This window comes from Manis pentadactyla, chromosome 1 (genome assembly GCF_030020395.1).
Source record: "Manis pentadactyla isolate mManPen7 chromosome 1, mManPen7.hap1, whole genome shotgun sequence".
NCBI lineage: Eukaryota > Metazoa > Chordata > Mammalia > Pholidota > Manidae > Manis > Manis pentadactyla.
The window spans coordinates 205,017,436-205,033,299 of record NC_080019.1 but is presented as its reverse complement, the minus strand read 5'-3'; the positions used below and the strand labels follow the sequence as shown (position 1 = coordinate 205,033,299).

Here is a 15,864-nt window from a genome sequence, read left to right as displayed (position 1 = left end):
TGTATAGAGTGGATTGCCAGTTTTCCTGTATACCAGCTGTGTGACCTTGAGCAAGTTACTTAACTGCTTTGCACTCATTTTTTCCTCTGTAAAATAGAGATAACAATAGTTCCTACTTATTCAAGGTGTTCTGAGAATTAAATAAGCACCTGTAGCATTCAGAAGAATGTGCATGGCACAATGACAGCTGTTTTTATTAACCCTCATTTTACAGATGTGGACCCTGAGGCCAGAAAGACTGATCACTCATGTACCATACACAGCTTGTGAAGTTGGGCCTCAACCTAGCTCTACAGGATCCCATGACCAGTGCATGGAATTGCCCTCTGCCCAGATACACGCCTCGGTGATGCTCCAGCCCACACCCAGTCACCCCCTTCCTTCTCAGACAGCCTTCCTCTCCCTCAGAACTTGGGTCACGCTTCTGAAGTGTTGAGATAAGATCTGAAGACAACTATTTAGACGTTCAAGTGGACTTCTAGAGCTAAGAAAAAACAAAACAAAACGGTGCCTCCCTCTCACCTCTGGAAATTGAAGGCAGCCAGTAAGTATTCTGAAGCTCCCAGAGTTGGGGGGCCAGGGCTTTCCCGGGACCTGCAGAAGAACCACACCTTCCACCCCCACCCTTGCAACCCACCACGACCAAACTTTCTGCTCAGGCTGGCACAGGATGCCAGTTGAAACACCATATTTTGAAACCTGAGCTCATGTGGCAGAGCGAAACAGATGAGGGGTGTGGAGTTCTACACATTGGTCGGGGGTGGGGATGGGGGTGGGGATGAGGGTGGGGTCTCTCTCTAGTTCCCCATGAAACCTCGAGGAGTAGGGTCCCTATATGTCGGTTCTGTCTCTGCCTGGGCTTTGTCTTTTCGTATTTTGGCGCTCTAGCAGGAATAAGGGGAGGTCTTCGTGTATCAAGTCGGTCTGTGGTTGACTTTTCTAAACATCTCTTCTCTGTTTCTATCTCTGCTGCTTTAACGTATCTATTTCTGTCTGTTCTCAGGTGTGTGTGCGGAGGTGGGGGAGCGGGAGGCAGTTCTCCCCAAGGTTCTGACCCTTCTTGCCCCTCTCTCTTCAAACCCATGGAGCCACCCTACCGCGCAGAGACCGAGCCTGGGGTGCTGGGCGGGAGGTGGGAGAAGGTGTCCGAGCCCCAGGCTCCCCCCTTCGCGCCCCCTCCCGGCGTGGGAGAGGCCCTAGGAACGCGGAGCGCGTGGTGGGGGCGCTGCAGGCCAGCGGGCCCGGGTCTCCGCCTTCCTCCCTACCTCCCGGGCTGGCCCCTGTCCGCGCGGCTCCTCCTCCGGCGCCCCGCCTCCCCAGTCAGCTCCCTCTGCGCCACCCCCGCCACCCCCGCCGCCGCTGCAGAGCACGGAGCAGCCTGGCCGCAGTGGCCGCCGCACCACCAAACTTTCCCGGGAGCCGGCGCCGGTGAGTCGCAGCGGAGCGCAGGCAGGGGCCGGAACGGGGCCGCTGGGGCGGGGCGAGGCCGTGCGCTGTCCGGGCTTAGGTCTGAGCATCCCGTGGAGCGGCAGAGACCCCCGGAGCCAGCTGGCGTGGGGTGGGAGCGCTTAAGGCCCTAGGGACACGGGCGACTTGAGTAGGGTCCCTTTGCGCGGCTCACTCCGCGGCACCTTTCCTGATACCGAGTTCTGGCCCCAGCACCCGGACGCGCAGACACCTGTGGCTTCACCCGGGTGTGCAGGGTGTGCACCCCGAGCGTCTGCCTCTGGGCTCTGCTGCGGAGAGGGTGAACCTCCAGTTTCCCCACTGCCTCAGGCTCTCAGTTTGATACTAGCCGTAGTTAACAGCGCGTGTGCTGGTTGCGTTGTCTGTGCTGGGCGCTGGACATCCGTTATCTCTTTCGATTCCCCTGTAACTTCATGAAATGGATATTATTATAGTATTATACTCATTTTACGGAAGAAGAAACTGAGGTTCAGAGAGGGAGAGTTGTGCCTAGGAGTACCACAGAGTCAAGGAGAGAGCCAGGGTTTTGAGCCTCAGTCGTCTGGACCCAAACCACTTAACCAAAGCCAGCGTCACCAGGGGTCGGATGTGGGAATCGGCAGACCACCTCCTGGTCTCTTGCAGTTGGGCCACAAGCCTAGGCAGCGCGGACCACCAACTCCCCATTGTACCGGGCGGAGGACTCTGAAAAAACGGTGGCGGTTTCTGCCAGGTAGTGGATTCTGGCGGCTGAAGAGCGTCGGGACCGCTCTTTCAGGACAAGAACGAGAGGGACCAAATTCTGGAAGTTGCTTTAGATTTTTCTGGAAGGAACCAAGTAAGTCAGGAGCGGGAGCTGGAGCACGGCAGTTCCTCATGGAAGCCACTTTTTATTTCTGGGTGATTACTACCCACACCCCACACGACCCCAGGAGACACCACCCCGAATACCTTGATGTCTCCGAGACACCGCTTTTCCCGGTATCTGGCATTGCGGTGATGCTCCAAGCAAGGTCCCTGTCATCCAGCAGGGGGCTCCCACCTCAGACCGGTATGAGGGGACAGCCCTGGGAGTATTGTCTGAGCAAGGTCCCCTGGCAGGAGGGTGCTTGGGAATTCATTCTGTGATGGGAGCATATTTGGAGTGTGTTGCCAGAACAGGAAGGAGAGGAGAGTTGGGAGTCATGGGCGGGGCACAGGGGTCCGGGTCCGGGGAGTTGAGTTCTTCAATCTTCTATTTTTTCTTGGATCAGCCAAAAACCAGTAGAGAATGAGAGGTGGAGAGAGGGTGGACAGATCAGAGTATCATTATGCATTACCTTAGTTAGTTCTCACAGCAGCCTTGCAAAGCAGGCATTATTATCATGAGCTTTGTTGAACAGTCTATTGAGGTGTTCAGAGAGGTTAAGTAACTTGCCTGAGATTGTCCGCATGGTCCATGGCAGAGTTGGGATTTGAGCAGAGGTTTTACCCTGACTCCTAGATTATCAGTGAAATTCAGGTTGTGGATGGGATCTTAGGTTCCTCCTGCTTGTGGCTGGCAGCAGCAAAGGTGGAAAGTAGAGAGATGCCAGGCAACAGGGTCCCCAATTCCCCTGCACCACTCTTTCTGATTGATGTCCTTCAAGAAGCCTGCTGTTGAGTGGGTTATCACCACAGGACTCCCTGACAACCCCCATTAAATATCCTGATATGACTCAGGGCTTGCTGGACCCTCACATGCAAGCCAAGTTAGCCTGAGGCTGCCTGGCTATCTCAAGAGGCATTTCCCCTGGTGGAGGAAGAGTCTGTGGGGAGGGAGGGAAGGGCTGGTACCATTTACAAGAATTCTGCCTAGGCAGAAGATAGCCCGGCCCTCCTTGTCCATGACTTCAGAGCTAGGTGGAAACTGGAAGTGCCTACCTACCTAGCCTGCGGCCTAGAGGAGTGTGGGCAGTCCTGTGCTGGATTGGTCCCTCCTGGCCCTCAGCAGAGTGTCTAAGGGAAGAAGAATTTGTCTCTGAACCTCCTGCCCTTGGACTCTCAGAATTCCATGTTAGCACCTTCCTTTTTACAATCAAGCTGTGCCTCGTGGAAATGATGTGGCCTTTCCAAAACAAAGAGGGGGCATAGCAAAAGGATCATAAATGTGGATTCTGGAGCTGACTCAAATCTCAGCACTGTCACGAGCTCTGTGGCCTTGGGCAAGTGGGCAAGTTGCTATACTCTGTCCCTCAGTTTCCCCACTTTTAGAATAATAGTATCCATAGAACCTTCCTTACTGGGTTGATGAGAGAATTGTGTTCATGTACATAGACCTAAATTGTAATATATAAAAGTGCTATTTAAATGTTAGCTGTCATTATTGTCGTTATTAAGGTCAAGTAGGCCCAGCTTTGTATCCTGGCTCTGCCACCTGGCAAGCTGCCCCACCTGTGCAAGCCTCTTGCTTTCTCGTCTGTAAAGTGGGAGTAGCTCTAGTGTTAGATATACAAGTGTGTCCCAAAGTCTTATTGCAGTCTCCAGCTTTAAATAGCCCAAAACCCAAAGTCTCAGTGCAGACTTATTTATGGCTAACCTCACTCCTTCACTCTGTAGCTTGAACATTGTGCTCTGGCTTGGTTCTGAGGGGCATGGATTTGGGACAGTTTTCTCGCCTGTGTGGGCAGGAAAAAGGCTCTTCCCTATCTTTAAGCTCAGGTTCTATCTTCATGGTCATTTCTCAGGTCCCCAAGGGACAAATGTGGGCCTCTTAGTGGTTGTAGAATGGCAAAGGGTCAGTTTGAAGTTCATTTCATAACATCTACCCATAGCTGCCCTATCCTCACCGAGGCAAAGGCAAACAGAACAAAACATCCCAGCTGTCTTTCAGATTGTCCTAGACTTAACTTAGTATATGTTGTACACCTTCCAGGTGAGTGGACAACATCCAGAGTTCTGAAATATTTTTCCCTTAAAGATGGAATGGTGGAGTAATAAAAGTTCAGGGTTAGGACCCTAGCCCTGGCCCTTTGAGCTGAGTGACCTGGAGCATCAGTTTCCTCATCTGAAAAATGGCCATTAATCATGTTCCCAGTGTCTATTTATCATGATTAATGCCAGGATAGAAAAGAAGAAAAAAGCGGGTAGTATAAATGACAAAGAATTACATGCAATTGTAAGTAATTCTCATTAGCATTCAGGCTAGGCATTAGCTGTAATTGCTCCTGATCCAAGACGTTTTATCTGAAAGATGTACCTGGCAGAGGATCATTCAAGCCCCAGTCACCTGCTGCCCTCCCTTTCACAGTGACGCTGAACATTTCTGAATCTTGGGATGTAATTATAATAAAGCTCCCGTATCTTATTTATAAGTGACTCACTTCTGCCATTAATGGTGGCAGAGGACTCAGGCACACACTTGTTGGGAACAATGCCACTGATGCTGTGGGTGGGTGGGGGAGCAGGATGCCTCTCCTCTTTTAGGCATTCATCTTCCCTGCTGTAATTCTCCAGTGATAATGCATGAGGATCACATGGGCCAGGATCGAAGCTGACAGCTCTCAATCTGTGCAGCAGCTTTGCATTGAAACTTGCCATTGCCAGCAGAACAGACGTTAGAAATTATTACATCACAAGAGAGCAGAGGAAGTTGAGGAGGGCACCTTCAGGGAGTGGTTAAAGGAATGGACTCCAGTACCTAACAGACCTGAGTCTGAATCTTGGTTCTGCTGGCTTACTAGTTGTGATATGATTTTTGGCTATCTTTCCAACTAGACTGTCAGTCCTAATAGAGCAAGGAACATGTCTGTCTTATTCACAGGGTATGCACAGCTCCTAGCATGTAGAAGGAACTCATGAATGTTGAATAAGTGAATGAATGAATTTATGAATGACAGGTTGCTTGATTTAGCCTCCCGTTTTCTCATCTGTAAAATGAGGCTAATAGAGCACCAGCCTTTTGGCTACTATGAGGACTGAATGAGGAAATCTTATGCACAGAGTAAGCACTCAGCAATGCTCTTGATGAAAAATTGATGAGCAGAAGCAAGGACACAGCTGGCCTAATCTAGAGGAGAGAACTTTTCCCCATCCTCAGACCAAGGGGCAGTAATGCTAGTCATAAGAATCCCTGTATTTATACAACACTCCATAGTAAAGTGCTTTAACATCCGCTGACTCCTAACAACTAGACAGAATGGCTATTCCTGTTTTACAGGTGAGGAAGCTGAGGTTCAGAGGAGTTGGTGGAATGCCCAGTCACACATTTTAGAAACAATAGGTGGTGGAATATAAGCCCAGGTTGCTCTGAACTGCTAGCTGAGCTCTCTATTTCCCCCTAGAGGGTGGAAGGTATAATATTTAGTCTTCCATGAACATGGTATCTCTCTTCATTATTTAGAATATCTTTAACTTCTTCTGGCATAGTTTCCTAATTTTCTCTTGATGGTTTTACACATCTTGTGTTAGATATATTCATAGTTATTTGACATTTTGAATGGTATTATAAATGGTATGTGTGTGTATATAAATATATACATGTCTTTTAAGTTAATGCTCTGTTGGTTACATTTTGGAAAAAAATATTTGCATTTTGCATATGATTTTGTGTCTAGAAATCTTACTAAGTTCTCTTAGTAATTCAAAAAAAAGTATTTATAGATTCTTTTGGAAACACCATACACAACTGGAGTAGGTACAAATAACAGTTTTTTGTTTCTTCTTTTCCAATCCTTTTCTTCCTTTTTTTTTTTTCCTTGCCTACTATCCTGGCTAAAACCTCAATACAAAAATGAATTAAAGAAAGGATAGTGGGCATCTAACCTTTTCCAGCTTTCATGGAGGAGCTGCCCACACTTGACAATTAGGTGTAATGTTTACTGTAGGGTTTTGGTAGATAATCTATGTATCAGATTAAAGTTCCTTTCTATTCCCAGTTTGCTGAGTGTTTCTTTTTTTTTTTTTTTCTTAGTCATAAGTGGAAGTGGTTTCAACATGTTTTTTTGCATCTGCTCAGATGGTCAGATGTTTTTTCTTTTTCAATTTGTTAACATGGTGAACTACATTGATTTTTGTATTTCTGGAATAAATACAATTTAAGATGTCCTATAGTATCTTTATTGCTGGATTATTTCTGCTCACCTTTTTGACTAGGATTTTAACATTTTGAATGAGATCTGGTGATTTTCCTTTCTGGTGCTTATTTGTCAGACTTCGGTATCAAGGTTATTCCAGCCTAACTAAATGAGATAGGCAGTGCTCCCACTTCTTCAGTTCTTTAGAAGAGATTATGCAAGCTGGGTATTGTTCTTATTTAGTGTTTGGTGGAATTCACCAGTGAGGCCCCCAGTGAGTGGAAGTAAAGTAGAGGGTGGGAAGAACAGTGATTTCAGTTCAGTCCAAGGCAGAACTTTCTGCCAGTGAGAGACTTGGGTGCCTTGGGTGGGGGTGGACAGGCATTGTGAACCCAGCTGTCCTGAGTGTTCTGGAGAGAACTCAGCCTTTGGTGCTTGGGTAGGGTTCTTCCTTTCAAGGATCCTGGATGAAGGGAACTCAGCCCAGGGTAAAAGTCTGAGGTCTGTGAGCTCTGTTCAAGTCTCCTTCTGCTTCTAAAATTGCTGCAGCTGCAGACAGTGTACTTGCTGTGAATCATTGTTCCCTGGTGCTGACAGATGGAGGAAACTGACTCCATGGACCATTCCTCTTCCAGTTGGTAGGAGAGGCTTTTCCTCTCTCTGTTATCAGTTTGCCTGGAATCCCCAGATTACTAGAGGGGGCACACCCTTCCTGCTGACTGCATCTGTCCTCCTGGTATAGCTAGATTTGGGCAAGTTTCTCAGCTACATCTTCCCTCAACCCTCTTTTACTAAAGTGCCCGGCATTATGCTAACTTGGATCTCTCTTAACCCCCGTAACAATGCTTCAAGTTAGTTACTATTTTCCCCCATTATTCAGATTAGGAAAATGAGGGTTCTAGTTCTCATTGTTTTAATGGTTTCATATTCCACACTAAATTATCACTCTCTAACCTGTTTGGGTTTGGGTGTAAGATAAAGATCTAACTTAATTTTCTTTTCACATATTTAACCAGTTGTCCCCATCCTGTTTACTGAGCTCTTCTTCCTTTCCTCACCTATGCCACCTGTATGATACCCTAACTTATTCTATGTTTGGAGGCAGAGGGACAGTGTTGCATAACTCCAGGGGACAACTTTACAGGGTTTTTCTGTCTTGGGTCTTGGGTTGCATGACCCAGAAACTCTGTCATCAGTAGCAGGTCTCTTTCCAGGCTGTCTGTTCTGGTGTTGAACTTTCTGCTGATTCCAGGGGCCAGCAACTAGAAGGGTTCATGGTAGAGCACAGAGGACTAGCCCCAGCTGGGCACAGTGCAGGTGGAGGAGAGGAGGGGGTTCTGTGTCATTGCTGCTTTGATGACTATCTGTGTGGTGTATATTTTAATAACTAACAAAGGCATCTGCTTTCCCCTATCTTCTTTTATTTTCCTTTCAAACTTTTCTAGGCAATTTTCACTCAGCCTGTTCTTTCAGGAGAATTTCATTTACTTATTAGGTGGTTTTTCTTTGTTCCTGGAAAGAATCATCACTAAATATCCTGTATCCCTCACCCTGACTCACGTGAAGTGCAGTTCCACTGCCAGCCCAACACATGGTCTGGAGCATCCGCATGTGTGACTGTGGGTCATGAGCTAATAATGGCAGCCTCATTTTCTTTCTTCTGTCCATGGCACCTAGCTGCCTGTATAGTGGGTCTACCCTGATGGGCATAACACAGACCTCTGAGAGATCTCAGTTTCAGCCTTCCTAGAGAATAATGGTCTACCTCTTCAAAGCCTCCCAAGGGCCCCCTAGACCAAATTTGGGGGAAATGATCAATTCTGCATTTAAATCAGATCATCACAATTTCCTGGAAACAAGTTCATGTGAAGCAGAAAGAGACAAAGAGACCAAATGTAATTATATATATAAATTCAATTATATAAATCATACTCATAAATTCAGCTTATAGTTAAGAGCAAAAGTTCCAGGGCCAGATGATGTAGTTTTGGATTCTGGTTCCACCACTTGCTAGAGTGTTTCCCAGCAAGTCATCCGACCTATTTTGCCTTGATTCCCTCAACTGTAAAGCAGGTTAGTGATTGTATTAACTTATAGGATTGCTATGAGTATTAAGTGAGTTGTGAAGTTTGAAAGAATTAATATTGATTGGAAGCATTTACAACAGACCTTGAAAACTTCTAAATGTTTGTTAAATAAATGGATTAATAAATAAACATATTATATGGGTTTATTTCCCCACAAGAAATTGGGAGTCTTATTGTCATGTTCTAAAACAAATCCCACTGGGTTTTTAAAATTTGAAATTGTATTAATCCTCTAAATCAATTTCTGACCCACCTCATGTGATTCGTGTTTCCTGCATAAAGATGTTTTCTCAAATTAGACTGGAAGCTTCTTGAGGGCATGTTGCATGCCACTTTGCTGAAGCTCTCCAAGGTAAGATTCTTTTTAAAAAGTGCTAGGTAGAGCCTTGAGGCAAGTGGTTTTGGTGATAATAGTTGGGGTTTCAGAGTCCGGACCTGGACTCATAACCTGATGCCAATAGTTACCTCTTTGGCCCCAGAGGAAGCATTTGTAACCTCCCTGGCTTCAGTTTCTTTATCTGGGGATAAAGAAAAGGGGGATAATATTAATATCCATCTCACAGCATTATTAAGAGCCTCTTCCCCCACACTTGCAATGAACCAGTGCTTTCTCAGCACTGAGGATCCAGATGCCCCTCCTTGGAGAGGCCTTCCCAGACCACCCTGTTTTGACCCTTCCCCCAAGTCCGTTCAACTCCCCATTGGTTTTCCTCATAGCCCTAGCTGGGTTGCCAGGCCAGAGTGTAGGGATGTCATCTGCCTGGTTTACTGCTATACCAGCAGTGCCTTCATTAATTACCACCTGGCACCTAGTAGATGTGCAGTAAAAACACTGAATGAAGAAAGTAAGATCACAGCCAGATTGTTAAAGACAAGAGACAAGGGCATGCCCTGGTCTTGCAAATGGTGGTGAAGACGATCAAAATGGTGAATGTATACTTGGCCCTTGGTAGAATTCAGGTAACACCTGAAGATGCTTTTAGGCATTTCAAAAGTAGTAAGAAACTGAGCAAAAACGAGTTCTTTTCATGGCTGTATCAGGAGCTCAGAAAATATTTGTCAGTCGTTTATTGATTGATTCTCACAGCACCCAGCACCAGGCTTGACTGAGGCCCTGAGAAACTCCAATAACAAGTCAAGAACACAGGATAGGGTTTTCTCCTGCTGCTCCCTCCTGTCAGGGGTGGAAGGGGTGAATAAATAGCACTCCTTTGTTTGGCCTGAGTTCTGGACCAACTGAGAATTAAGACAAAAGGCAAGGAACTGGAGAACAAAATGTCACCATTATTACTGTTCGGAGAAACAGTGGGGCAGGATGTGTGCTAATGCTGAAGACCAAAATTGCACAGGTGTCCCCACCTGCCCAGGTGCAGGCAGTTCTAGATCCCTGGTAGAGAGCACAGTGGGATGCATGCTCCCTGCAGGCAGGCTGACTCCTAAGAGAAGCAGAGAAGGGCATGAGTTATACTTGCCTATTTCATGTTTCAAATCCACAGATGTAGAGGAGAAGCAAATTGGGAGGTAGAGAGAGGCCAGAGGTACAAAGCTAGAGAAATTTTCACTACATGGAAGGAGGCATGAGGAAAGAAACAAGGCAAGAAGCTTTTAGGTGGGGAGTGAGTTCAAGAGAGGTAGGGGGATCCAAAGGCCTCTGAAGGGGTATGAAAGACAGTCCTGACCTTTCTAGCTGACTGAGGAAAGGAGCTCTCATCTATTAAGAAACCACTCCAGGCCAGAGCTTTCCATTCATTATGTAACCAGTCCTGTGAGATGAGTGTTCGTACACCAATTTTATAGATAGGAAAACTAAGGTTGAAGATAGTTAGACCTTATGCTAGCATGGACTTGGGAGACAGTTGAGGAGGCTGTTGCAGTCTTCCAGGTGAGAGAGGATGTGGCTTGGCCCAGGGGAAGGCGACAATAGAGAGAGGTGGACAGACTGGGACTGGCTTGGAGTAGATGAGTTAGGACTGGCAAGTGGTTGAGTATGGGGAGGTTGAATGGGGCATTATTAGGGGACAGTGCTAAAGCAGAGCTACTGGTAGCTTGTAGGGTTTTTGTTTTGTTTTTCGCACTTTGGGTAGAATAGATGTAACCCTTCTGGGTGAAGATTATTCCAAGAATTAAGAATTCCACAGGCAGCACCTCTGCACAGCTCAGTGGAACTGAGACTGAGGATCACTCACTCTTAATTGGAAGTGCTAGCTGGAGCGTGCTGAGGGAGGATTACAACACGCAGGCCTGAGGCTGCCTGAGTCTGTAAGAGGGCTTGTAAGAAAGAGGTCCGGAGGCTCTCCTCTCCCATTTCCTTCTCCCATTGGAGAATGGGACTCCAATGTCCTCTCACATTCCCGGCCCCCTCTTTGTCTTCCCTATTCAGCCAGAGCTTAGGCCTCCCCCTCCCTCCCCAGGGCCTCAACACTGCTTTCCCGCCCCGAGGTGGCCGCCTGCTGTCTACCGAGGGACAAATCTGATCGGGTCATTTCTCTGCTCAAAATCCAGTGACATCATCTGCAGCCATTAAAAAGAATGAAATCTGAGCTGTGCCACTTGGAAATATGTCCATGATAAATGAATTCATAAGTGAAAAGAGGAAGGGGCAGAATACCTCCAACAGCATAAGACAGCCAAGTAGTAGTAGAAAGCATGGGCCTGGGGTCACACTGAATGTGATCCCAGCTCTGCCACTTAGTAGCTGTGTGACCAGGAGCAAGTTCTTAACTTCTCTGTACCTCAGAGTCCTCATCTAGACAATGGGAAAGTTAATAGTACTCACTGCAAAGGGTTGAGAGGACTAAAGGAGTTAATACCTCTGAAGAGCTTGCCCAGTGCCTGCCTCCCAGAAAGTCAGCTACTGTTATGGCCACAATTATATATGTTCACACACATTCATATACACCTCTCTCCATTTTCACCTCATTTTTCAGAACTCAGATTACAAGTGTCATCTTCCAGGAAGCCTTTCCTGAACACTGCCCTCCCCACCCCCACAGGCTGGGCTAGCACCTTTCTCTGGACCCACAGCACCCCCTGGGTCTACCACACACATATTACTCCTTATAGTAACCGGTAAACAGCTTGAGGATATGGACTATGGGTGGTTCCCCATTATATCCCTTGTACCCATCACAGTGCTAGGGACATAGTAAGCACTCAGAAAATACTTGTTGAATGAATGAATGAATGAACAAATGAATGAATGAGGTGACCGGGTCTTTGAAACATAAGGTTTCAATGGGTAGAGATGTGGAGGAAGTATATTCTAGGCAGAGGGAACAGCATGAGCAAAGGCACAGAGATAGGAAGACACATGCTCCAGGAAGAGCAAGTGGCCTGGTGAGGTCACATCATATAGTGTGATCAGGGAGGTTAACAGAAAGTAATTACAGTGGGAAAGTAGATAGGAAGCATGAGAAATACTCTGTGTAAAGAAAAGAATGATCCTTGAACAATGTGGGAGTCAGGGGTGCCAACCTCCCACACAGTCAAAAGTCCACTTTTGGCTCCCCAAAAACTTAACTACTAATAGCCTACTCTTGACCAGAAGCCTTACCAATGACACAAACTGCCAATTTACACATATTTAGTGTTATATGTATTATATATTGCATCCTTACAATGAAATAAGCTAGAGAAAAACAAAATTTCAAATTGTTGCAAATCTCCCAAAAATTTCCAGTGTATTTATTGAAAAAAATCCACATGTAAGTGGACTCATGCAGTTCAAACCTGTGTTGTTCAGGGCCCAACTACAGATGTAATAAGGGTGGGCATGGAGACGGAAGGAACCTACTGATTAGTGTCAGCCCCTGTTTTCATTTATACCCTTATTCTCCAGACTGGCTTAGGTGCTTCTGTGATACCACATTTTCATCGTAGTGTAAAATAAAATAAATACCTGGTTTACCTGTCTCTTTCCATTACCAGACTGTAAACTCCCTGAGAGATGGAAATTTATGGTGTTTTATCTCTCTTTACTCTAAAACTCTTCTTGCCCACAAAAATAAGCTGCTTTCTCCTTCACACCTTCTTTCCTCTTCCACATAGGGCTGCTGTCATAGATTGCGTTGTGCATTCTGATATCTGGATCTTAGTAGAAATCACTCCAGTTCTGTGGGCATAAAGGATTTATAGCTTCCCCACTTAATTGAATACGACTCTGCTTCCTTTATGGAGTTCTTGAATCAAGATGGAAACAGAAACAGCCTTGCAGTTCATTTCTAGGTCAGATGTAGACATTGGCCTGCAGACATTTCAGCCAGTGGCCTGCAGAAGAAAAAGTTCTCATTGAAGTTCTTAGGGCTGAAAGGGACCTTACCAAACCCAAAGGGGCAGCTCCCAGGCCAGCAGCAGGGGCGCGGGAAGGGAAAGCCGGAGTTGGAGTCTGTGGGGATCCTGCCCCTTCTTGTGCTGGCAGTGCTTCAATAGACAGACAAATATAGCCTTTGCCTTTACAGGTGGTAGAGAAGACAGATGCTAGACAAGTATCTGTGAAGTGGGATGTGATGGTCTTGGATGAGAAAGCACAGTGATAAGGGAGGCTCAGAGAGGCTAAGTGACTAGCCCAAGGTCACACAGCCAGTTTAGCCAAGCTAGGCTTTGAACTGAGATCCTCCTGACCCCTTTTCCCAGTGCTATGAAGCTCCTCAAAGTATAATGCTAATTGCCTGAAATAATTTTGGAAATTGCTCAGCATAAGGTAACCCTTCCGATTCCTCACTTGGTACCTCAGCTTACACAGTCTGTCCATTCATTCTATCCTTCTATAATTATAAAAAGTGAGCTTTCTAGGTGTGAGTTCCAGGCTAAGTAGCAGGAATAAGTCACAAAACTAAGCTTTGGTTTTCCAATTTTGAGTGCTCACTGATACTCAGAGATTTGGTTTGTTTCTCTCTGCTACAAACAGGAAAATCCCATAGGCAAGTAGGGAAGAAAACTCAAGTGAACATTTGGTTCTGTGGATTGAAGCAGCAAGCTTGAATGAGTTACAGGATTTGGACACCCAAGATTTGGAACTGGCATAGAGCCAGGTTGCCCCCTCAATGCCGAGTTTCTAACAGCAAGTTTGCCGTGCCAGTTCAGAACACCAGGGGCTTTCTCTGCATTCTTGGCTATGCACCAGGCCCTCCTCTGGGCACATGAGATACTCTGTAGAACAAAGCAGACAAAGGTGCCTCCCAGGTGGAGGCTGTATTCTATCTCCTGGCTTCTGCTATTGCATGACATCAGTTGTCCCCTGGTTTCTGGTGACCCATGACATCTGTTGTCCCCTCATTTCTGCTGCCTATGGTATGTGTTGTTCCCCAGTTTCTCATACCCCATGACATCTATATTCCCATGGCTTCTGCTGGCCTATGACATCTGTTGTCCCATAATACCTGTTGTCTCATGGTTTCTGTGGCCTTATGGCTTTTGATTTCTGCCCCATATCCCACCAACTGCTGCTGCTCTGTATGTTTCACATTTACCATTTCCAGAGGGAATTAGTTCAGTTGGCCAGTATCTGGTTGTCCAGAAATTTTGCCCCAGGGAACCCCACAGATAACCCATAAATGACTGTCAAGGACTGTTCTGAGTGCTAAGGTACCAGATGAACAAGATAGAATATCCTGTGTTCCAAGAGCTTATGCTCTGATAGAGGGACAGGCAATAAATAAATCCACAAATGAATATAAAATGCAGTGTTGAAGAGCAGAAGTGATAAGCAGGGCAGGAGGTGGGAAATAAGAGAACGAGAGGTGTCTTTTTTACACAGGGTGGGAGGGGTGTTTGAAGCATGCTGGTGTCCAAGGGGAAAGCATTCTGAGCAGAGGAAGCAGGAAGGCCTGGGCTGGAAGTGGTTTTAAATGTTCTAGAAAGAGTGAGGAGGCAAGAGCAGAGTGCAAGGGCAAGTATAGGAGATCATGTCAGAGAGGCCACAAGGCCAGACATGCAGGGCCATGAGCCATTGCGAGGGCCTGGCTTTTGTTCAGTAGACCGTGGGAGCTCCAGTGACATGATCAAACACTGGTGAAAGGCATTGCCCTGGGTGCCATGTGGACGTGCACCAAAGGAAGGGAGAGTTGTGGCGGAGTGACAGCACAGGAGGCTAGTGCTGTCTTTCAGACGGGCAGTGGGGTCTGGACCGGTGTAACTTGGGTGATGAGACATAATCAGCTTCCAAGTCTGTTTTGAAGGTAGAACTGGGCATAACGGTTGTCTCTCTGATACGCTTTCCTCCAGTTACCCAAGCAGCAAGCGCTGCTTCCTTTCTATTCCTGAGGGGCTTACCTTAGGTTCCACTGATGGGTGTCCTGATTTATAATCAGAGCATAAGAGTTGTGTCTCCCTGGGGTCATTGTGAGCATGTAGGGTCCTAGTGGGACTCCTGGTGCAAAGTGGATGCCTGCAAAGGAGAGCTATTCTTGTTAGGATCACTGGGGCAGGAGTAGCATGCACAGAACACCTCTGGGTCGGACTTCTTCTAGTGGATTTGGGGTGGCCTTGGCTCTGCACCAGCGAGGAACCCTGGGATTGGGATCTTTCCAGGTGGAAATGGAGAAGCAGACCTTTTTATTGAGCTCTGCCCAGGAACCTGGAGCTTCCCCCAGCTTATTTCAGTCCTCACAGCCTATTGGAGCAATGGAACCCCATTTTGCAGAATCTAGAAGCAGTGAAGAGATTCACCCAAAGGCCCCACAGCAAGTGTTAGAGCTCATGACTTAAACAATAGAACCTTGGCCAAGAGGCAGGGCAGCATAGTGATTAAAGGCCTGGGCCTGGGATCCGGAGAAATCTAAATTCAGGCTCTCCCACTGATGGGCAGCATGCCCCTTCTCCTCTCTGTTCCTCAGTCTCCTTAGCTGTAAAATGGGACAGCAGTAGGTTTCTCGCTTGGTTGGGGTGAAGCATAAGGGAGGTGCTGGATGTGAAGTCTTGGACCACGCAGAGTGGGCCCTCAGTAGATGAGAGCTCCCTTTCCTCTTCCCAAGGCCTTTGTTTCTGTGGCTCCTGCCTGGCATTCCTGCCAGCATTTTGAAGTAGATGCCTCATTGCCAGACGCTGTCATGGAAACCAAGAGATGGGGGAATAGAAGCAGCCCAGAGGAGGTATGGGGGTGGGGACATCATTCCCTTGCTAACCCTCTGGCCCACCTCAGCCAGCTCATTACAGCAGTGATGGCTCACAGGAACAGAGTGGGGGCGTGCAGCGAGGCTGTAATGGAGGAGACAAAGGCCAGCTGGGCTCAACTGGAAGCTTTGTTTCTGTAGGGAGTGTGGGATACAGGGCACCACCTGTGGGGCCCCTTGCTGTCACCT

The 15,864-nt window shown here is 47.0% G+C and overlaps 1 protein-coding gene across 5 annotated transcripts in view; it reads left to right on the top strand.

Moving 5' to 3' along the window:
* The window catches only part of HRH1 (histamine receptor H1), a 96,583-nt gene that overhangs the window by 20,602 nt on the left and 60,117 nt on the right, over positions 1 to 15,864 (top strand). For 2 of the 5 annotated variants that reach the window (XM_057506605.1, XM_057506602.1), the window contains 2 exons: positions 215 to 544; positions 1,004 to 1,428. In XM_057506605.1, coding sequence (XP_057362588.1) covers positions 1,083 to 1,428 — 346 coding nt within the window. In that variant the 5' untranslated portion in view covers positions 215 to 544; positions 1,004 to 1,082. Of the gene's footprint in view, positions 1 to 214; positions 545 to 1,003; positions 1,429 to 15,864 lie in introns of those variants that run through there. The other 3 variants (XM_057506606.1, XM_057506607.1, XM_057506608.1) reach the window with 2 other exon arrangements.